At 42.4% G+C, this 23,731-nt stretch overlaps 1 protein-coding gene across 1 annotated transcript in view; it reads left to right on the top strand.

Annotated features, from left to right (window-relative positions):
* The window catches only part of DOCK5 (dedicator of cytokinesis 5), a 233,633-nt gene that overhangs the window by 125,732 nt on the left and 84,170 nt on the right, over positions 1-23,731 (top strand). The window contains exons 13-18 of the mRNA XM_025394592.1: positions 1,995-2,120; positions 12,939-13,063; positions 15,745-15,843; positions 17,419-17,491; positions 20,604-20,707; positions 21,688-21,871. Coding sequence (XP_025250377.1) covers positions 1,995-2,120; positions 12,939-13,063; positions 15,745-15,843; positions 17,419-17,491; positions 20,604-20,707; positions 21,688-21,871 — 711 coding nt within the window. The remainder of the gene's footprint in view (positions 1-1,994; positions 2,121-12,938; positions 13,064-15,744; positions 15,844-17,418; positions 17,492-20,603; positions 20,708-21,687; positions 21,872-23,731) is intronic.

Here is a 23,731-nt window from a genome sequence, read left to right on the forward strand (position 1 = left end):
ATATATATATATATATATAGAGAGAGAGAGAGAGAGAGAGAGAGACTGAATTAGTCTGTACATATCAAAAATACAGAGACTGAATGACTTTTCTTCACTACCCTGTAACCGTCTTCCAAAATGGAAGCAATCAGAAAACATGTTATTTTCATAATATTTAGTTTCTTATGTACTTGCAATTATCCTGCATAGGAAAGACATGCAAGGAATCAATAAAGAATCTGAAAACAAATAACTAAATATATTTCTGTTTTTGTTTTTATTTTTTTGAGATGAAGTCTCACTCTGTCGCCCAGGCTGGAGTGCAATGGTGCAATCCCGGCTCACTGCAACTTCTGTCACCTGGGTTCCAATGATTCTCCAGACTCAGCCTCCCAAGTAGCTGGGATTACAGACACCTGTCATCACACCTGGCTAATTGTTCTATTTTTAGTAGAGACGGGCTTTTACTATGTTAGCCAGGCTGGTCTCGAACTCCTGAACTCAAGTGATCCTCCCACCTCAGTCTCCCAAAGTGCTGGGATTACAGGTGTAAGCCACTGTGCCTGGCCCTATTTCTGTTTTTTTTTAGAGCTCTTAACTAAGTATAATTTCAGCTGGAGTGGAAAACCCTTATACTAAACAGATTACCATGTACGTGTAATTTTTTTAACAAAACTGAAAAAAAGTCATTTCCATTCTTGCTACCTAACAGCAAAACAAGCACTTTTCATTTTTTTCTTTCTTTTTTTCCCAAATACCATACTTCATGCCAAACAAGCACTTTCCAAATGTTTTTATGCTCTTCACAAATACTTTTTTATGGCTGCATAATATTCTAGCATTTAGACTTAAGAAGAGGGAATCCCCTAGATAAACACTTAAGTGCTTTCTAATTTGTCGTTATTACACATATAAAAACCCGTACTCTGACTATCTTTATACATGAAGTCTTTTCCATGTTTAAGACTGTCTCCCCAAGAAAATTCCCAGAAGTTGGATTTCTAGATCACATGCTGGGAACAAGCCTACACCTGGAGATATAAATATTGCCAAATCGCTTGCCATAGATTTCTACCATGTGTGAGTGTTTATCTTACTGCACTCTTGGTTATGTTGCAAACTGATATTTAAAAATCATTAGGGCTGGGCGTGATGTCTCATGCCTGTAATCCCAGCACTTTGGGAGGCTGAGGCAGGTGGATTACTTGAGGTTAGGAGTTCGAGACCAGCCTGGCTAACATGGTGAAACCCCATCTCTACTAAAAGAAAAATATAATAATTAGCCAGTGTGTTGGTGCACACCTGTAATCCCAGCTACTGGGGAGGCTAAGACATGAGAATTGCTTGAACTCAGGAGTCAGAAGTTGCAGTGAGCTGAGATGATGCCACCGCATTCCGCCTGGGCAACAAAGTGAGACTCTGTCTCAAAGAAAGAAAAAAAAGAAAAATGGTTTGTTCTCAGAGGTTTAATAACTATACACTTCTTTTTCCTTTTAACATTCTGCCTTCTTTTCTATGTAATTCATTATTGGGAATTTATTTTAATGAAAATACAAGATGAGAAATTAAATTTTCTTAGGTAGCAAGAAAATAATCCCAGCATATTCATGTAATTATTGGATTTTTTTCATGATTTGTTATGCCTCTTTTGCCATATATTAAATTGCTATATACTATAGTATTTCATTGTTTCATGTATATGTCTTTTTTTTTTTTACCACCAGTATCACAGATCATTGTAGCTTTACCATATATTCTGGTATCTGGTAGGGCCTATCTTTACCCTTTTTTTCCCCCAAAGTTAGCATCTGTTCACATCTCTGTCGAATTCTCAAAGAGGTCATGTTGTGATTTTAATGGAAGTGTCATTAGAATTATAGGTCAACTGGGGGAGAATTTACATCTTTATAGTAAGATTGCGACTATACAATTTAAATGTTCTTCTCAACAGTTATGCATGTGTTATACAGATCATACAAAGAACTAAAAATTTATCTTTTATTTGTTTAAAGGACTTTGGGTATCCTTGAAGCTCTTGCCAGGTGACCTCACACAGGTTCAGAAGAATTTTTCACACTTGGTTGATAGATCAACAGCAATAGCCCGGAAGATGGGCTTTCCTGAAATCATACTGCCAGGTGAGCACTTTGCACGGCTCACCTGTTTGCTTCCTCCTGTGCAGCGATTGTTTCTTATTGGACGGTGGAGGCAACTTGGATCCAGAAGACTTGGTTGTTTACATTCATTGGTCCTGAGGCAACTGGGACACAAACAGAGACACCTGCAGTACTTAAGAAGCTACCCAGTGTGCAAGCCCAAGATAATGCTTTTAAACATAACTCAAATGGTCTTACTCTCTCTTTTACACAGACTCTTTCAGATAGCACAGGGTGCTCCGTTCAGGAGACTAATTGGCCTCATTTGTGTGTCCCTTTCTCGTTATGACGTCCCCAGCACGTGGGCGCCTTGCTCTCTCCATTCTCTGCAGCTCCAAAAGGGCTCTGGCTCTCCCTGTTCTTGTTGTGACGAGAATGTCAGCATTTTCCTGTTTCATCTTCTTTCTAGTGATCTGCATATGTGTGTGTTCTCTCGATTCGCTGATTTCACCCATTTAATTTTAATCTCCGTACTAAGAAAAGGGAATCAGTCCCTCAAATTTTATACATGTTGCTATAAACTAACTGATATGAATAGAAATTCTAGAAAAACAACCATGCCATGTTAGAAAAATTCTAGAAAACCAACTTATCTGTTGCACAAAAATCCAGGTTATTTTAGGCCAGGCATGGTGGCTCATGTCTGTAATCCCAGCACTTTGGGAGGCCGAGGCAGGCAGATCACTTGAGGTCAGGACTTTGAGTCCAGCCTGGCCAACATGGTAAAACCTGTCTCTATCAAAAATACAAAAATTAGCTGGGCATGATGGCAGGTGCCTGTAGTCCCAGCTACTCAGGAGGCCGAGGCATGAGAATCGCTTGAGCCCGAGAGGCAGAGCTTGCAGTGAGCTATGATTGCGCCACTGTACTCCAGCCTGGGTGACAGAGCAAGACTCTGTCTCAAAAAAAATAAAAATAAAAATAAAAAATTAGGTATTTTAAAGTAATACAAGATCTTATTTCTCCTTTGAGAAATTAAGGGGCAGTGATAACTTGTTGCTGCCTACACTCTCTACATGTAGTGAGTCTTAAATGAATATTTGTGGAATGAATGAATAAAAAAGTAATAAAATGGAGATCACTCTTTTTTTCTTTTTCTCATAAAAGAAGATAGTTTTTTGCTTATTTTGTCCATTACATGGCCATTTTACCCTGATATACATTCATCAACATTCTGGGAAAATGTTTTGTCTTCTTGTTAAAGAAAAATTTTACTGCTATGACAAGACACAAATCTGAAAACATAAAGTAGAGGAGTTTATTCTTTGATCAAGGTGACAGCAGGGTTGGCTTCTCCTGAGGCCTTTGAATAAGGTGAGTTTACCTTTGAAATCTGGCTTGTAAAATAACATTAAGTTTTTTGTTTGTTTGTTTGTTTTTTTAAGTCAATAGGATTGGTTCATAGAATGCCAAGGGCTACATCGGTTTTAAAATTCATCTAGAATATGGCCAGGCGAGATGGCTTACATCTGTAATCCCGTACTTTGAGAGGCTGAGGTGGGTGGATCACTTGAGGTCGGGAGTTCAAGACCAGCCTGGCCAACATGGTAAAACCCCATCTCTATTCCAAACACAAAAATTAGCTGGGCAAGTTGATGTGCACCTGTAATCCCAGTTACTTGGGAGGCTGAGGCAGGAGAATTGCTTGAACCCGGGAGGTGGTGGTTGCAGTGAGCTGAGATTGTACCACTGCACTCCAGGGTGACACAGCAAGACTCTATCTCAAAAAGAAAAAAAGGCCGGGAGTGGTGGTGCATGCCTGTAATCCCAGCTACTTGGAAGGCTGAAGTGGGAAGATCACTTGAACTCAGGAGGCAGAGTTTGTAGTGACGTTAGATCGTGCCACTGCACTCCAGCCTGGGCAATAGAGAAGACTCTATCTCAAGAAAGAAAGACAAAAAAAAAATCATCTAGGGGGACGGTTCCAAGATGGCCGAATAGGAACAGCTCCAGTCTACAGCTCCCATTGTGAGCGACACAGAAGACGGGTGATTTCCGCATTTCCAACTGAGGTACCAGGTTCATCTCACTGGGGCGTGTCGGACAGTGGGTGCAGCACACCAAGCGTGAGCCGAAGCAGGGTGAGGCATCGCCTCACACGGGAAGCTCAAGGGGTCAGGGAATTCCCTTTCCTAGCCAAACAAAGCAGTGACAGACGGCACCTGGAAAATCAGGTCACTCCCACCCTAATACTGCGCTTTTCCAATGGTCTTAGCAAACGGCACACCAGGAGATTATATCCCATGCCTGGCTCAGAGGATTCCACGCCCATGGAGCCTCGCTCATTGCTAGCACAGCAGTCTGAGATCAAACTGCAAGCTGGCAGCGAGACTTGGGGAGGGGCGCCCGCCATTGCTGAGGCTTGAGTAGGTAAACAAAGCTGCCAGGAAGCTCGAACTTGGTGGAGCCCACCTCAGTTCAAGGAGGCCTGCCTTCCTATGTAGACTCCACCTCTAGGGGCAGGGCATAGCCAAACAAAAGGCAGCAGAAACCTCTGCAGACTTAAATGTCCCTGTCTGACAGCTTTGAAGAGAGTAGTGGTTTTCCCAGCACAGAGCTTGAGATCTGAGAACAGACAGACTGCCTCCTCAAATGGGTCCCTGACCCCCAAAGAGCCTAACTGGGAGACATCCCCCAGTAGGGGCCGAGTAACACATCACACAGCCAGGTACCCCTCTGACACGAAACTTCCAGAGGAATGATCAGGCAGCAACATTTTCTGTTCAGTAATATTCGCTGTTCTGCAGCCTCCACTGCTGATTCCCAGGCAAACAGGGTCTGGAGTGGACCTCCTGCAAACTCCAACAGACCTGCAGCTGATGGTCCTGACTGTCAGAAGGAAAACTAACAAACAGAAAGGACATCCACACCAAAACCCCAACTGTACGTCACCATCATCAAAGACCAAAGGTAGATAAAACCACAAAGATGGGGAAAAAACAGAACAGAAAAACTGAAAATTCTAAAAATCAGAGTGCCTCTCCTCCTCCAAAAAATGCAGCTCCTCGCCAGCAATGGAACAAAGCTGGACAGAGAATGACTTTGACAAGTTGAGAGAAGAAGGCTTCAGACGAACAAACTTCTCCGAGCTAAAGGAGGAAGTTCAAACCCATAGCAATTAAGTTAAAAACCTGAAAAAAGATTAGACAAATGGCTAACTAGAATAACCAATGCAGAGAAGTCCTTAAAGGATCTGATGGAGCTGAAAACCATGGCACGAGAACTACGTGACGAATGCACAAGCTTCAGTAGCCAATTCGATCAACTGGAAGAAAGGGTATCAGAGATGGAAGATCAAATGAATGAAATGAAGCGAGAAGAGAAGTTTAGAGAAAAAAGCATAAAAAGAAACGAACAAAGCCTTCAAGAAGTATGAGACTATGTGAAAAGACCAAATCTACATCTGATTGGTGTACCTGAAAGTGATGGGGAGAATGGAACCAAATTGGAAAACACTCTTCAGGATATTATCCAGGAGAACTTCCCCAACCTAGCAAGGCAGGCCAACATTCAAATTCAGGAAATACAGAAAATGCCACAAGGATACTCCTTGAGAAGAGCAACTCCAAGACATATAATTGTCAGATTCACCAAGGTTGAAATGAAGGAAAAAATGTTAAGGGCAGTCAGACAGAAAGGTCGGATTACCCACAGAAGGAAGCCCATCAGACTAACAGCAGATCACTCAGCAGAAACTCTACAAGCCAGAAGAGAGTGGGGACCAATATTCAACATTCTTAAGGAAAAGAATTTTCAACCTGAAATTTCATATCCAGCCAAACTAAGCTTCATAAGTGAAGGAGAAATAAAATCCTTTACAGACAAGCAAATGCTGAGAGATTTTGTCACCACCAGGCCTGCCCTACAAGAGCTCCTGAAGGAAGCACTAAACATGGAAAGGAACAAATGGTACCAGCCACTGCAAAAAACATGCCAAGTTGTAGAGACCATTGATGCTAGGAAGAAACTGCATCAACTAACGAGCAAAATAACCAGCTAACATCATAATGACAGGATCAAATTCACACATAACAATATTAACCTTAAATGTAAATGGGATTAATGCTCCAATTAAAAGACACAGACTGGCAAATCGGATAAAGAGTCAAGACTCATTAGTTTGCTGTATTCAGGAGACCCATCTCACGTGCAGAGACACACATAGGCTCAAAATAAAGGGATGGAGGAAGATCTACCAAGCAAATGGGAAACAAAAAAAGGCAGGGGTTGCAATCCTAGTCTCTGATAAAACAGACTTTAAACCAACAAAGATGAAAAGGGACAAAGAAGGCCATTACATAATGGTAAAGGGATCAATTCAACAAGAAGAGCTAGCTATCCTAAATATACATGCACCCAATACAGGAGCACCCAGATTCATACAGCAAGTCCTTAGAGACCTACAAAGGGACTTAGACTCCCATACAATAATAATGGGAGACTTTAACACCCCACTGTCAACATTACACAGATCAACGAGACAGAAAGTTAACAAGGATATCCAGGAATTGAACTCAGCTCTGCACCAAGCAGACCTAATAGACATCTACAGAACTCTCCACTCCAAATCAACGGAATATACATTCTTCTCAGCACCACATTGCACTTATTCCAAAATTGACCACATAGTTGGAAGTAAAGCACTCCTTGGCAAATGTAAAAGAACAGAAATTATAACAAACTGTCTCTCCAACCACAGTGCAATCAAACCAGAACTCAGGATTAAGAAACTCACTCAAAACTGCTCAACTACATGGAAACTGAACAACCTGCTTCTGTATGACTACTGGGTAAATAATGAAATGAAGGCAGAAATAAAGATGTTCTTTGAAGAAAACAAATCATGAGTGAACTCCCATTCACAATTGCTTCAAAGAGAATAAAATACCTAGGAATCCAACTTACAAGGGATATGAAGGACCTCTTCAAGGAGAGCTACAAACCACTGATAAGATAAAACGAAATAAAAGAGGATACAAACAAATGGAAGAACATTCCATGCTCATGGATAGGAAGAATCAGTATCGTGAAAATGGCCATACTGCCCAAGGTAATTTATAGATTCAGTGCCATCCCCATCAAGCTACCAGTGACTTCACATAATTGGAAAAAACTACTTTAAAGTTCATATGGAACCAGAAAAGAGCCCGCATTGCCAAGTCAATCCTAAGGCAAAGGAACAAAGTTGGAGGCATCATGCTACCTGACTTCAAACTATACTGCAAGGCTACAGTAACCAAAACAGCATGGTACTGATACCAAAACAGAGATATAGACCAATGAAACAGAACAGAGGCCTCAGAAATAACACCACACATCTACAACCATCTGATCTTGGACAAACCTGACGAAAACAAGAAGTGGGGAAAGGATTCCCTATTTAATAAATGGTGCTTGGAAAACTGGCTAGCCATATGTAGAAAGCTAAAACTGGATCCCTTCCTTATACTTTATACAAAAATTAATTCAAGATAGATTAAAGACTTAAATGTTAGACCTAAAACCATAAAAACCGTAGAAGAAAACCTAGGCAATACCATTTAGGACATAGGCATGGGCAAGAACTTCATGTCTAAAACACCAAAGCAATGGCAACAAAAGCCAAAGTTGACAAACGGGATCTAATTAAACTAAAAAGCTTCTGCACAGCAAAAGAAACTGCTATCAGAGTGAACAAGCAACCTGCAGAATGGGAGAAAATTTTTGCAATCTACTCATCTGACAAAGGGCTAATATCCAGAATCTACAAGGAGCACAAACAAATTTACAAGAAAAAAACAACCCCATCAACATGTGGGCAAAGGATATGAACAGACACTTCTCAAAAGAAGACATTTATGCAGCCAACAGACACATGAAAAAATGCTCATCATCACTGGCCATCAGAGAAATGCAAATCAAAACCACAATGAGATACCATCTCACACCAGTTAGAATGGTGATCATTAAAAAGTCAGGAAACAACAGGTGTTGGAGAGGATGTGGAGAAATAGGAACACATTTACACTGTTGGTGGGAGTGTAAACTAGTTCAACCATTGTGGAAGACAGTGTGGCGATTCCTCAGGAATCTAGAACTAGAAATACCATTTGACCCAGCCATCCCATTACTGGGTATATACCCAAAGGATTATAAATCACACTCCTATAAAGACACATGCACACGTATGTTTATTGTGGCACTATTCACAATAGCAAAGACTTGGAACCAACCCAGATGTCCTACAGTGATAGACTGGATTAAGAAAATGTGGCATATATACACCATGGAATACTATGCAGCCATAAAAAATGATGAGTTCATGTCCTTTGTAGGGACATGGATGAAGCTGGAAACCATCATTCTCAGCAAACTATTGCAAGGACAAAAAACCAAACACTGCGTGTTCTCACTCATAAGTGGGAATTGAACAACGAGAACACTTGGACACAGGAAGGGGAACATCACACACTTGGGCCTGTTGTAGGGTAGGGGGAGTGGGGAGGGATAGCATTAGGAGATATACCTAACGTAAATGACGAGTTAATGGGTGCAGCACACCAACATGGCACAAGTATACGTATGTAACAAGCCTGCATGTTGTGCACATGTACCCTAGAACTTAAAGTATAATTTAAAAATTAAAAAATCATCTAGAACAAGGGTTTCTAGTGCTAGTCTGTGGATCAGCTAATCAAGATCTCCTTGAAGATCTCCATGAAAATACAAATTCCCAGATTTCTAGAGACTGATTCAGGGCTCCCAGGGTGATCCGGTGGTGAGTCAGTTCTGAGAAATTCAGGTCTAGACCCAACTCCCTGCGCTTGGAACTCCTTCCTGTTGTCCCATCACCATGTGAACTGGTTCCGGTTGCCTCCTTAACTCTCCCCTGTACCCCCTTGCCCTCTAGCGAGGAGCTTTGACTGTCTTCAGCCTCACAGGAGTGATTCTGTCCACTCTCTTTCTTTGTTCTCACCTCTGCCAGCCCCACTCCAGCCTCTCAAGAGTAGCTCTCATGAGAGTCACCCATGATCATGGTATCTCTACCTCTGATTGGTGTTTTCTAGCCTAGTGATCAGCTCTGTGACCTCTCAGCAGCATCTGACATTGTTGAAATATTTCCTTCCCTTCTCATTGGTGAGCCCTCACTTTTCTCTGTTTCTCCATTTCCCTGGGGCCTCTGCTAGAACCCGTTTGCCACCTTCTCATATTCTACTTTGCCTCTAAATGTCGAAGTTCCTTGCTCTTTGGTTCTGAGACCCTGTATTCGTGTGCTTGGGCTGCCATAGCAAAATACCGCGGACTGGGTGGCATCAGCATTAGTTTTCTCACAACAAAGGATGGGAGACTGGAAGTTCAACATCAAGGTGACAGCAGGGATGGCTTCTTGGGAGGCCTTTCTCCTTGGCTTGCAGACGGCCATCTTCTCCCTGCGTCTTCACTTGGTTGTCCCTCTGTGCATGTCTGTGGCTTAATCTCTTCGTATGAGGGCACCAGTCATACGAGATTAGGGCCCACCTATATGACCGCATTTTACCTTACTTACTCTTTTAAAGGCCCTATCTCCAAATACAGTCATATTCTGCATTACTAGGGGTTACGGCTTCAGCATATGAATTTGGGGAGGACACAGTTCAGCCCAGAACAGCCCTCTTTCTGTTTCACCTGTATTTTCTCCCTAGGGGCATCATCCACTCACTTGGCTACTTGGCTTTCATCTGCCTGTCACCTTCAAATCTGTAGCCCCAGCACCAAGACCTCTTTAATGAACTCTAGGATCATATAGCCAGCTATTTCCTGCCTTAGGAGTCCCCTCTTTTTTTTTTTTTTTTTTTTTTTGAGACAAGATCTTGCTCTGTCATCCAGGCTGGAGTACAGTTGTGTGATCATAGCTCACTGTAAGCCTCGATCTCCTGGGCTCAAGCAGTCCTCCCACCTCAGTCTCCTGGGTAGCCTGGACTACAGGCATGAGCCACCACATCTGGCTAATTTGTTGTTGTTGTTGTTGTTGTTGTTGTAGAGACCAAGTTTCATTATGTTGCCCAGGCTAATCTTGAACTCCTGGGCTCAAGCAGTCCTCTTGTCTCTGCCTCCCAAAGTGCTGAGATTACAGGCATGAGCCACAACACCCAGCCCCTCCTTGCTTTAATTGGCTAATTCTTATTCAGCATCCCCACTTGGACCTCATAATTCTGTGCATCTAGGCCTGAGGCACCTCTCTTGTGTTGTATCTAAGAAAATAACACCTCCATCCATTCATCCATCCGTCCATCCACCCACCCACCCACCTGTCTATCATCCATCCACCCACCCATCCACCTACCCATTCAGCTGTCCACCTATCCATCCACTCATCCACCTATCTAACCTCTATCCATCCACCCACCCATCATCCATCCATCCATCCACCCACCCACCCATCCATCCGTCCACGCACCCACCCACCCACCCATCCATCCACGCACCCACCCACCCACCCACCCACCCATCCAGCCAGCCACCCACCCACCCATCCATCCATCCATCCGCCCAGCCACCTATCCATCCATCCATCCATCCATCCATCCATCCATCCACCCACCCACCCACCTATCCATCCACTGCACAAGCAAGAAGCCAGAAAGTTACCCTTGATACCTCCCTTTCCTTTACAACTCACATAAATTAGATAAGACCTGTCAGCGTTACCTTTGAAAGGACTCTCAAATCACTCTTTCCCTTCTCTCCATCTCCATTGCCACCGCTTGAGTTGGAGCTATGATGGTCTCTTCCCTGGATGACTGCTATAACTTCCTACCTGGTTTTCATGTTTCCGGTCTCTCTTTGCTCATTTTCTCTTCTTCGTACTGCATCCAAATGTTCTGTTTCATAAGCACATCTGATCTCACCCCACTCCTCTCTCACGGAAAACATCGTACTGACTTTCGTTTATGTGGAGGGTAAGTATAAAAATTCTTAATTTGCCCACCGGCCTCAGGGGGATCTGGCTTATTTCTGTCTCTACAACCTCATCTCACACCAGAACACCCCCTCACTGTGAGAATGTCAGTCAGGTTGTCGCCTACCTCTGGGCCTTTGCACAGGCCACTCTCCCTGACCGTGCTAACACCTGAAGGGAAAGATTCGCATACCCCGCAGACGAGGTCAGGACCAGGTATTGTGCATTCACAGAGCCTGGCATGTTCCTCCGCTGGTAATGGTGGGTTTACTTGTGCAGATTATTTGACTGGTGCTTCTCTCCTGCACTAGACTGTAACCTGAGTTGGGGCAAGGACGATGAGTGGCTCACCATCGCCACCCAGAAACCTAGCACATGCCTGCTGCAGAGTAGGAGCTCAAGCACTTTTTAAAATGAATATTACCGCCATCATGTGATTATACCATAATTTATTCCACTAGTTCCCTGTGCTTGGAAATTGAGACTGTTTCCACGTTTCCACTTCTATAAACACCACAGTGAATATCCTTACAGATAAATTATTGCCCACATTTTTAATACTTTGAGACAAATATTACCAGTGGAATTGCCGTATTGAGACTTTTGACACATTTTCAGTTTCTCCATTGACAAAGAGTGTGTCAAGTAAGATTTCAAACTGTGCTGTGTGAATAAGCCCCTTTTTCTTCATCCTCAGCAAGTGTAAGCAGTATCTTATTTTTTTCCAGTTGGGGAAATGATCAAAATGATCACTGCTCTAAATATGCACTCCTGTTTTCTTATAGTGTTAAAAGGTTTTGTTTTTTACATTGGGAGGCAGTTTAATATAGTGCAGGTGTTGGAATCAGTTTTTCAATACTTTTTTCATCTAGGAGTTTAATATACTTTACATTTATTCCAAGTTTCCTTTATGTACTTCAGTAACATTTAATATTTTTCTTCAATATGTGGGCCACACATTTATTAATTAAATTTTTTTTGTTGGGTAATGAAGAAAAAACCAGCAGAAAGCATTCTTTCATTGATAAAATCAAGTAAACTGATTTAAAGAAATGTAAAGTAATCTAGGCTGGGCATGGTGGCTCACACCTGTAATCCCAGCAGTTTGGGAGGCTGAGGTGGGCAGATTGCTTGAGTCCAGGAGTTTGAGACCAGTCTGGGCAACGTAGTGAGACCCCTTCTCTACAAAAAATACAAAACATTAGCCAGGCGTGGTGGTGTGTGCCTGTAATCCCAGCTACTTGGGAGGCTAAGGTGAGAGGATTACTTGAGCCTGCCCAACAGGCCAATGTTGCAGTGAGCCAAGATGACACCACCGCACTCCAGCCTGGGCAACAGAGCAAGATCATGTGTCAAAAAAGAAAAGAAAAACATACTCTATAGGCTTTCAGAAGGAGTGTCTATCTCATCAGGTTGTTCTATAGATGAACAAGTCAGTCTGTAATTGATTACATTAATACGTATAAGACATTTTGACCAGTGCCTGGCACAGCGTATAATAAGCACTCAATAGACAGTTGCCTTCATTATTATCAGATGTATTCAAAATATCACACTCTCCAAGGCACTATTGAAAAACGATCTGCCACTGTAACCTAATAATATATAATATGTGTTTATTATTAGACAGAAATTTTTAATAGAGAAAGAATTACTACTTAATTTTCTATAAAACCACAGTGCAAAGACATCTTGGTATGCATGGAAAGGTAAAATGAGATAAGCTGAAGCCAGCAAATGCATATGAAAGCCTCTTGTCAGATGAGGAGTTCAGTATAAAACCAGAACATTTCATATCGTCTTTATCTTCTGTGTCATATGACATTGTGAAACTTAGAATGACTTCTCTCAGCAGCACTCACAGCATGCTTGTCCTATTGCAGGAGATGTTCGGAATGACATCTATGTCACCCTGATCCATGGCGAGTTTGACAAAGGGAAGAAGAAGACGCCAAAGAATGTGGAGGTGACGATGTCTGTGCACGATGAGGAAGGCAAGCTCTTGGAGGTGCGCGGTGTGGCCCAGAAATCCTGCTGCCATCACATCCATCTTTACAATCACCATAGACTTTTGGCCGTATTTTAATTCTTTGCATCAGGATAGGTTTGGTTTTTCCTGAGAAAAAAAATATAAAGACTGTTAAATTTATTATTAGCAATGAGCAGTTTCACTAAGGAAGCTATCTAGACTCTTATATTTCTCCTGTGCTAAGAAATAGCTCCAGCCCCTAATGATTTTATGTGTGAGCTTCCAATGCAGAGGTTATTTATCATTTTCAACTTATTTTGCCACTTTCAAGCTTGATCAGTTACTCTGAGGCTTCAGCTAAGTGGCCTGGTTGCTCGAATAGCATCAGAAAGCACGTTTCCTTCCCTGGGTGAGCCGAACCAAAGAACATGCGCTCATCAGAGACTGAAACTGGAAGATCCCTTGGGTAGGCATCTGCTACCACTGCTCTTTAGTGTTTTTTGTTTGTTTGTTTTGTTTTTTTTTGAGACAGAGTCCCGCTCTGTTGCCCAGGCTGGAGTGCAGTGGCGCGATCTCGGCTCACTGCAAACTCCGCCTCCCAGGTTCACGCCATTCTCCTGCCTCAGCTTCCTGAGTAGCTGGGACTACAGGCGCCCGCCACCATGCCCGGCTAATTTTTTTGTAATTTTAGGAGAGAGGGTTTCACCGTGTTAGCCAGGATAGTCTCGATCTCCTGACCTTGTGATCTGCCCACCTCAGCCTCCCAAAGTGTTGAGATTACAGGCGTGAGCCACCGTGCCCAGTCTGCTTTTTAGTTTTAATGAACAGGAAACTGTTAGAAACTTTAAAAGGAAGAGTTATTTTCTCTGGAAACACAGGCATTAGTGGCAGAGCTGGGAGGGTATCCAAGTATCCTGAATTCAAGTCCAGAGTTCCTCCAGCTCTGGCAGCTTTTCTTTCTTCTTCTTTTTTTTTTTTTTTGATGGACTCTCACACTGTCGCCCAGGCTGGAGTGCAGTGGCACAATCTCTGCTTGCTGCAACCTCTGCCTCCCAGGTTCAACCAGTTCTCCTGCCTCAGCCTCCCAAGTAGCTGAGATTACAGGTACCCGCCACCACACTCAACTAATGTTTTTGTATTTTTAGTAGAGATGGGGTTTCACTATGTTAGCCAGGCTGGGTTCAAACTCCTGACCTCGTGATCTGCTCACTTCAGCCTCCCAAAGTGCTGGAATTACAGGCACGAGCCACCATGTGCAGCCTGCATTGTTTTGCTGTGCTTTCCTCTTTCTTTTCTTTTTTTTTTTTTTTTTTTTTTTTTTGAGACGGAGTCTCGCTCTGTCGCCCAGGCTGGAGTGCAGTGGCGCGATCTCGGCTCACTGCAAGCTCCACCTCCCGGGTTCACGCCATTCTCCTGCCTCAGCCTCCCGAGTAGCTGGGACTACAGGCGCCCACAACCGCGCCCGGCTAATTTTTTGTATTTTTAGTAGAGATGGGGTTTCACCGTGGTCTCGATCTCCTGACCTTGTGATCCGCCCGCCTCGGCCTCCCAAAGTGCTGGGATTACAGGCGTGAGCCACCGCGCCCGGCCTTTTTTTTTTGTTTCTTTCCTCTCCCTTCCCTTCCCTTCCCTTCACTCCCCTCCCCTCCCCTCCCTTCCTCTCTTTTTCCCTCCCTTCCCCTCTCCTCCCTTCCCCTCCCCCTCCCCCTCTTCTATTTTCCTTTCTTTTCCATTTTCTTTCCTTCCTTTTTTTTTTAACATTAAGACAAGATCTAAAGCAGATATCTGCCAGCTTTCTGCCCACATAAAGAAGTGAGTCCTGATTCTGACATCAAAGAGGATAGGCAGGAGGTGGTCACAGGAGGCTGCATGACCTCTGCTGAACTCCAGCTCTTCTCGTATGAGCCATAGTTACCCGCTTTGATAACCAAGGACCAAGCACTTGATTGACTTGACTCACAGAGTGTCCTGTTGCAGAGTTGTTTGAGGCTACAGTGAAATACAATTTCATCACTTCCCATGGATGTTATAATCTATTAAGGAGGCAGATAGCCAGGCAGTTCACTAAGTCAAGTTGTATTCTGCATGAAAGGGAGAAACTGAATGCTGTGAGCCACTGTATGAGAGTGCTTTGTTTGTGCTGTTGGTAAGAGCAGATGAGCTCATTTCAAGTAGACACCTTCTCCTGTTGGTCATTTCGTTTGATAGTGCCCCACCAAGGGCTGGTTCTACTGAGCTAAGTGGTTCAAGACCAGGAAAAGATGCAGCCCTGAGTTTGAGTGAATATGCTGTGCCAATACCCCAAGTCCCTAAAACAGAATGTAGACAGGAAAGAGAAATGCTTTTCTGCAAACAGTGGCGCATCTGCATTTGTCACCTAACTTCTCATCATCATCATGTTTCCTGAGAGAGAAAAGAGGAAAGAATCAGAGGAGAATGCATGCCTGGGGAGAGAAAAGAAAATACAAGTTACGGGAAAGAAGAATATTTAGGCAGTGCTGGGTTCCTTAACTGCTACCAAATTGATATTATAGACCCTTGAATAAAGTGGTAGAAATTCATTCTCTGTTCTTCATCCCCCAAACTTAATCAGCCAATCAGTGCCAGTGTAGGGCATGTGTGAATGTGTTTTGGGGTAAGGGGCTTATGCATGGTATATGGGGTCCTCTTCCTTTTCTAAACAAAATTATTCCCTTCTAATTTTTTCCTTCCATCCGAAGAAAGCAATTCACCCCGGTGCTGGATATGAAGGCATTTCAGAATACAAATCAGTAGTCTATTACCAAGTCAAGCAGCCCTGTTGGTATGAGACTGTCAAGGTGAGAATGAGTCATTTGCAACCCCTGTTATCTGTTAAACCTCAGTTAGATTCCTATCTTCTGTTTACCCCCAAATTATTCCTACTTTATTTTGAAATTTTTAGATAAGTTGCCTATGGTGTGCAATAAGAAACGAATCGGTAATTATAATTCTGTATTAAGAGCATTTATCATTAAGAAACTCAATATTCTTCAATAATGTTCTCATTCATAAATGTATGGGAATTTGAATAGCAAAGCTGGTGGTTGACGTGATGGATATAATAGACTGCCAAGACGGTACAAAACCAAACAGAAATTTTCACACTGTGCAAACAGTTTCCTAACATTTTTTTCTTCTTGGCCTCTCACCAAGTGTTCTGGGCCTCTTTTCAACTTCAATATGTGTATTACACATTCCAAAGTGCTTTTCAGATCAGTCATCTCCTTTGAGCCCCACAAGGGCTCTGCAACTAGAACAAGCAGGTGTTGTAACGCCATCTTTCAGATTAGGTACTGAGGTTCAAAGTTCAGTGACTTCCTAGGATCCTAGAGCTGACTGGTATCAGGGCCTGAACTAGAGTCCACTTCTTCTGAATCCCAGGCTCCATCAGCTCTTTCTGGTTGTCGAAGTCACACGAGTTCTTCATAGAAAAAAAAAAATTTGTTTTAATTGCATTCGTATATCTCAATTTAGAATTAGCCATTTTCAACAGTTTTATATAGTTCATATGTTTTGAATGATGCTGTTGATAGAAATTTATATTGTGCTTTTTAAAACTACTTATCTCAATGCATATAAATTCTTCAGATATGTATTTTAGATACTTGCATGAGGTTCCATTGTATAATCATGCCGTAATTTAACTGCACACCACAAATCTCTGCTCATTTGGGTGCCCCAAGGCCGTTTCTTCTCTCCCCTGTAGATATGAGAGCAGCAGAAAGCTGCTTTATGAGCCCTAATTATTACCTTTCCCCCTCTTTATGGAATAATTAGGTCTTATAGATCCAATTATTACTATATTTATTCATATCTTGCAGTCTGAAAGGTCCTGTATAGACCTCAAAGTACCAGTGTTTCCCCTCTGAAGTATTACTGTTTCTTACTTCAGAAAATGCTAGAAATTCACAGTATCTCTATGCTCAGAATCTGTGATAAACAGCAAGATGATCTGAGATTCTTTTGATTTGAAAATAGCTCAGTCTCCTTTGAATGAAACCTATACCAAGTCTCACTCTCTAGTAATTTGTGCTGTGGAGAGTACAAAATTGAGCCTAATTCCATGAAATAAACCATGCATGCAAAGTACTTTGTGTCTGTAAACTATTAATTTCTTACTGTGTTTCTTACTTCAGAAAATGCTAGAAATTCACAGTATCTCTATGCTCAGAACCTGTGATAAACAGCAAGATGATCTGAGATTCTTTTGATTTGAAAATAGCTCAGTCTCCTTTGAATGAAACCTATACCAAGTCTCACTCTCTAGTAATTTGTGCTGTGGAGAGTATAAAATTGAGCCTAATTCCATGAAATAAACCATGCATGCAAAGTACTTTGTGTCTGTAAACTATTAATTTCTTACTGTGACACAGGTATCCATTGCTATAGAAGAGGTCACACGCTGCCATATAAGATTTACCTTCCGACACAGGTCATCTCAGGAATGTAAGTATTAAGAGGTCTATGACATATTTCCACTTAAAAAATTTTTTCTCTGGCTTGACAACCCTCTTGTGAATCTGGAGAACAAGATATTTGGAAACTAGAGACTTGGCAACTTTCTTTTGTAACTCACTGGTGCTAAGGAAATCAGCATAATGAATTTTGCTGGGCTTGCAAGGTCTGTGTTATCACTCTATATTAGGATTTCCTCAAAATGTGTTTTGTGAACATTAATATTCTCAAAGACAGCAGTCCTCAATCTTTGGCACCCAGAGACTGGTTTCGTGAAAGCCAATTTTTCCAAGGACCAGGAGCGGGGATGGTTTCAGGGTAACTCAACCACGTTACATTTGTTGTTTTCTTTATTCTTATTACATTGTACTATATAATGAAATAATTATACAACTCACCATAGTGTAGAATCAGTGGGAACCCTGAGCTTGTTTTCCTGCAACTAGACAGTTCAGATCATCAGGCGTTAGATTTGCACAAGGAGTATGCAACCTAGATCCCTTGCGTGCACAGGTCGCAATAGGGTTCGGCTCCTGTGAGAATCTAATGCTGCTGCTAATCCAACAGGAGGCAGAGCTCAGGTGGTAATGTGAGCAGTGGGAAGCAGCTGTAAAGACAGATGGAGCTTTGCTTGCTGGTCCGCCACTTACCTCCTGCTGTGTAGCCCAGTTCCTAACAGGCCACAGACTGGTACGGGTTCATGGCCTGGGCTTTGAGGTCCCCTGCTCTAAGCTGTTACTAGATGTTCTGTAACAAAAAGTGTTGTGTTTCACAATCAAATAGGTATAGGAAAGGCTGTGTATACCTTGTATCCCCCTCCTAGACATTCACAATGTATGTTGCCATGTTGCAGTAGCAAGAAAACTGTTTAGTCACTTGTCTCCCCAAATTGTCATTTTTCTCGTGAAAAAACTATTTCAAGTCTTAGGTCACAGTTCTTGAAATGGCTGCACTAAAGTGTGAGCAGAGAAGAAAATTGATTGTTTTCAGACCGATCACAAAATTTCTGGAAGCTTCTTCTTCTCATTTAGCACTGCATAAAAATGTAACCCCTCCTTCCAAAAATGCATGTGTTGAACACCATCTACACAGCAGGCTGCAGGCGAGGCCCTGGTCTATGACAGCCAGCTGGACACTGCCACGTAGAGTCTTTGTGGTCTGGTTAGGAAGATAAATGAAAAGAGTGGGTGGTTATGTACAGAACAGTGTGATGTGTATATTACAAGGGGGCAAAGACTTGTAATGGATACGTAGCACAGTACCTTACCCAGTCTGGGGGATTTATGCATATAACTTCCTACATCTTAGCTGAGACTTGAAGGAGAGTAGAAATTAGCCCAGTGAAGGGTGGCGGGAGAAACATGTTTGGAGAACCCCAATGAGCTCAGTAAGGCTAAAGCAGGACCAGTGGAGCAATAATAGTATCAGGTTGAATCATGTGAAATTGCCATTTTTTAGGTCTAAATGGCCACAAATATCAGCTATTTCATATGGTTCTGCATAACTAACAATGATCAATTAACAATTAACAAAGATCAAGTTCCTATGAAATATTATGTGAGGCTGGGCGCGGTGGCTCACGCCTGTAATCCCAGCACTTTGGGAGGCTGAGGCGGGCGGATCACAAGGTCAGGAGATCGAAACCATCCTGGCTAACACGGTGAAACCCCGTCTCTACTAAAAATACAAAAAATTAGCCGGACGTGGTGGCGGGTGCCTGTAGTCCCTGCTACTCGGGAAGCTGAGGCAGGAGAATGGTGTGAACCCAGGAGGTGGAGCTTGCAGTGAGCTGAGGTCACACCACTGCACTCCAGCCTGGGTGACAGAGTGAGACTCTGTCTCAAAAAAACAATAAAAGAATTATTATGTGAAGCTATATTTGTGCATGGTCCTGTTTAGTATTCACAATAATATAATAAAGTACATTCTACTTTTATCTACATTTTTACATAAAGAAACTAAGGCACGGAGAGGCTAGGTACTTGCCCGTGGTCACAAGGCTAGCATATGACCAGGCTGGGTTAGCACCCAAGCAATCTGATTCTAGCTAGGCTGGAGCCAGGTCACAAAGGCTAAAGATGCTTTTCAACCATGTTAAGGAGGTGCAATTCGAGGGTGGTTTCTGGTTTTGAGATTTTGGGAGGGGTTGGCCTATGTTCATAACAGCTTTACCTGTAGTACTCCAACACTAGAATAGCCTAAATCCCCATCAGTAGGAGAATGGATAAACAAATTGAGGTAAAATCATACAATGGATGACTGCTTCACCAGTGTGGAGACCCGAGAGTCACAGCAGACCACAGAGCCGTGCCTATGATGAGAACAGGCCACAGGTTACCCAGTCAGAGCCACTGAAACAGGGGACCCAGTGAGTTCAGAGGCTGGCTCCGAAGACCAAGAGAGAGGTGCTCTGCCTCCTCATGAAGCTGCGTTCTCCTCCCAGCCGCCACAGGGCACACAGATCTTCTTTCCTGGCACTGGAGCTGGTATTCTGGGGAGGAAAGGGGAAGAAACCCTGGGCAGCACCTTAAACCCTAGAGTAGAATAAATATCTTGCAGAGCCTGTTTTAGAGCAACATAAATTGAGATCTCTCATTCAAGTGTTTTGAAGCAGGGTGGTTGACATGATTGGATTGGACTTGGAAAACCTCATTCCAATGTAGAGAATGTGTTGGCTGGGAGAGCCTGGAGACAGAGAGGTGCATTGGGAAGGTCCTGTAGAAATAAAGAGAAGAGGTGAGGTTGGCCTGAAGTCAGGAAGGGACAGCAAGACAGCAAGAGAGAGAAGAGACAGGCTCCAGAGCTATTTAGGACGTGGAGTTGACATGGGGTGGAGTTGGTGTCAACACCCACATTTCCGATTTGGATGACTGGGTAGATGCTGGTCTCATTTATTAGGGGATGTAGGAAGAGGAGAGCCTACTTGGGGGTGCCAGGCAGTTTCATTGGCACACGGTACGTGTCTTACTGCAATTTGCTGAATTGTGCTTATTAGAATATGGTTGAACGCCACACCCCCAAGCAAGATGTGAAATCATCTGTCATAGCCGTCGCCTCCTGGTGTCTTTCTGCACTGCTCAGACATGTCTTTCTGCTTTTTCAGCCAGAGATAAATCGGAGCGAGCATTTGGGGTGGCCTTCGTGAAGCTGATGAACCCGGATGGCACCACTCTGCAGGATGGGAGGCACGATCTGGTGGTTTATAAGGTGGTGCTAACAGAAAATGGCTGAGAAAAATATTTACTCCCTTTCAAATGGCGTTTAAGGCTCCTTTCACATTTATTTGTACAAACATCAGAAACCCTTCTAGAGCTATCTGTACTTGCCCATTAAAATCTAGAAACTCGGAAGGCTCTGGGCCCTCCGGCTTTGTGGTTTCCCACCTCCTTTCTGGAGAGAGTGAGTTGCATTATTACTGAGTCTTCTAAGGAGGCTCTCACCCTCTCCTGCGAATGGTGTTCCCTAGCAGGGAATGGTAAGGGGTCGGCCTCTCATCCTCTGCTCTTTGCATCCTGCATGGCACATGGACAGGTGCACCGTTGGGCTTCAGTAGCATGTGGTGGATGTGGTTTTCCTGTCACCATGAGCCACATACCATTTCTCTGCTCTGGGGGCCTTCCTTCCTTCCCTGAGAGTTTTTGTTCTTCTCTTCCAACTGGTACTGAGCTCCCACTTCTACTGAGATTTTAGAGTCTAAAGTAGATGTTGGAAGATCTCATTTGTCCAACAATATCTGGGGGTTTCCCCACAGTTGGCTGCTCTTTTGAGATACATCTACCTGATGAATATTTTTCTTAACCTGTTAGTTTATGAATCATTTTGGAAGGGATGGCAAGCTATTTCTTCTTTCATCAACCATCAACCCAATAAAGTGTAATTGTCCCCATTTAGAGACTGAAGAAAATGAAATTTAACCTTATTCTGCAATATATTTATTTACTCTAACAGAGACTAGGATATTCTGGTTTCGAATTCACAACTTACTTTGTTTCCATTCAATCATGAAATTATTTCTGGGCTCAGTGTTTGCGGAGAGATATCATAGTATCTCAGAGTTGGAAGGGATCTTCAGGATAATTTGATAAAGCCATGCTTCTCATGCTGGAAATGCATGATAGAAATTGTTTTTATTTGCAAATAAGAGATGTTGGCCATCATTGGGTGTTCCTAACATGCTTCCTTTTTAGGGTGACAACAAAAAAATGGAAGATGCTAAATTCTACCTGACCCTACCTGGGACCAAGATGGAGATGGAAGAAAAAGAACTTCAAGCATCCAAAAACCTGGTCACCTTCACCCCAAGCAAGGATAGCACTAAAGACAGCTTTCAGATTGCCACCCTCATCTGCTCCACAAAGCTCACCCAGAACGGTAGGATGGTGAATACATTGACACAAATAAGCTTCCCGCTCAGCCTTCCTAGGCTCCTTGGTTAGGCTCACAGGGCTGGACCATATGGGGCTGAGTCTTATAAGGCAGGATGTTGGCCAGTTGGATTCTGCTCTCTGCTTTCCAAGTGGTATTCTGGGTAGAACTGATCACATTGCACAGCTTCTTCGGAAGTTTCATTGTCCACTTTAAAGCAGGATGAAAAACATTTTAGTATTTTAATATCATAAAACCTATAAGTGTATTTATTAACAGCAACTGTAAAATTCAAAAGCCATATGTTCCTTGATAGTGCATTCTGTATAGTATATGCAGGAAGAGATGTTGGTAATAACAAGAGGAACCTGGCAAAGAATATAATCAGTCTCCTGTCCAAAAAGTGTGGCAGGGCTTCCTGTTTGAGTTCTCTCTTTCTGTTGTATATTCTTCTCTTCCCCATTTTTTCCCAAGCAGTCATGGATTTTCATAAATTCAGCTGAATAGTTCAAAGAGGGCTTCATTTGGTTTTTCCTTCAAATCTCTGATATCAATTTTAACCTCTCTTCTGTAGATTATGGCATTTGATAGCCAATATCAACTTCTTGTTTATTTAACTTAAGTGATGTGTAAGGAGCCCTACTGGATGTAGTAAACCAAGAAGGAGCTACCTAGGGGACTTGTGCTAGAAATTCTGTCTCCCGTATGCTGTGTAGAGACTGGTGCCTTTGGCCTTGTAGACAGTTAGAGTGAGGTACAGGCAAGAGCTCTGCCTTAAGAGGTGTAAAGATAGACAAAACAGTGTAGTTATAGAGTAAACCCAGATATCAGATCCCTGATCTTTAGAAGGGCTCAGTATTAGGTATGTTTTGACAAATCATGGTTGACAAAAAAAAAAATAAGGATTATATTTCAACTTGGACGAGTGGCTAGACTCAACAGAGTGAAGTTTAGGGCTAATCCGTATGTGCAAATAAAAGCATGCTCACTAAAAATGAAGCCAGAAACATAGAAGATGTGACAGAACCATCAGCAACATACCCTTGTTATGGACAAAGTGAATCTGTTAGCAATTAACTGCTGGTAGGTTAATGGGTACAGTATTTATGGAGGATAATTTAGAAGGCATATCAAGGATTTTAAATGTCTTCCGACCCTTTGAGCCTGTGATTTGACTCCTGGAAGCAGAACTTAAAGTAGTACAAAGTAAACAATGAGAGATGTGCATGAAGATTTATGTACAAAGATGTTATTTCCCTCTTATTTGTAACAGGGAAATACTGGAAACCACCCAAATGTCTGATAGTTGGGGTCAGTTTAACCACATTTTATAATTAAGTGACGAAATATATGCAGCTGCTAAATATGGTATTTCAAAACATAGTGAGGGACACAGTGAACTTTTTAACACTGTACACAGTAGGATCCCAGTTTTATTTGGGTATATGTGAGCAATCTGCAGCCAGATTGCCTGGCTTCAAATCCCAGCTCTGCCACTTATTAGCTGTTTCATCTTGGGCAAGTGACTTGATATCTCTGTGAACTGGTTTCCTTGTCTTTAAAATGGGAGCAATAATAGTATCTATTTCAAAGAATGCAGTAAATTAAAATAAAAACAAAATAGCATTCGATCTAGATAGTGAACACTATAATGTCAGTTATCACGATCATCATTATTTGTACACAGAAAAAGATGAATAGGATCAACTCAAAGTTTGATAATTCTTGTTTTCTTTACTCTTTTTGGTATTTTCCAAATTTTTAACTATGAAATGTCAAAATGTTATTCTTTGAACTAAGTATGGTAGTATACTATATAAAACATTAATATTATTTTAAAACTGTCAAGGGATATTTGAAAGGGAT

This window comes from Theropithecus gelada, chromosome 8, assembly GCF_003255815.1.
Source record: "Theropithecus gelada isolate Dixy chromosome 8, Tgel_1.0, whole genome shotgun sequence".
NCBI lineage: Eukaryota > Metazoa > Chordata > Mammalia > Primates > Cercopithecidae > Theropithecus > Theropithecus gelada.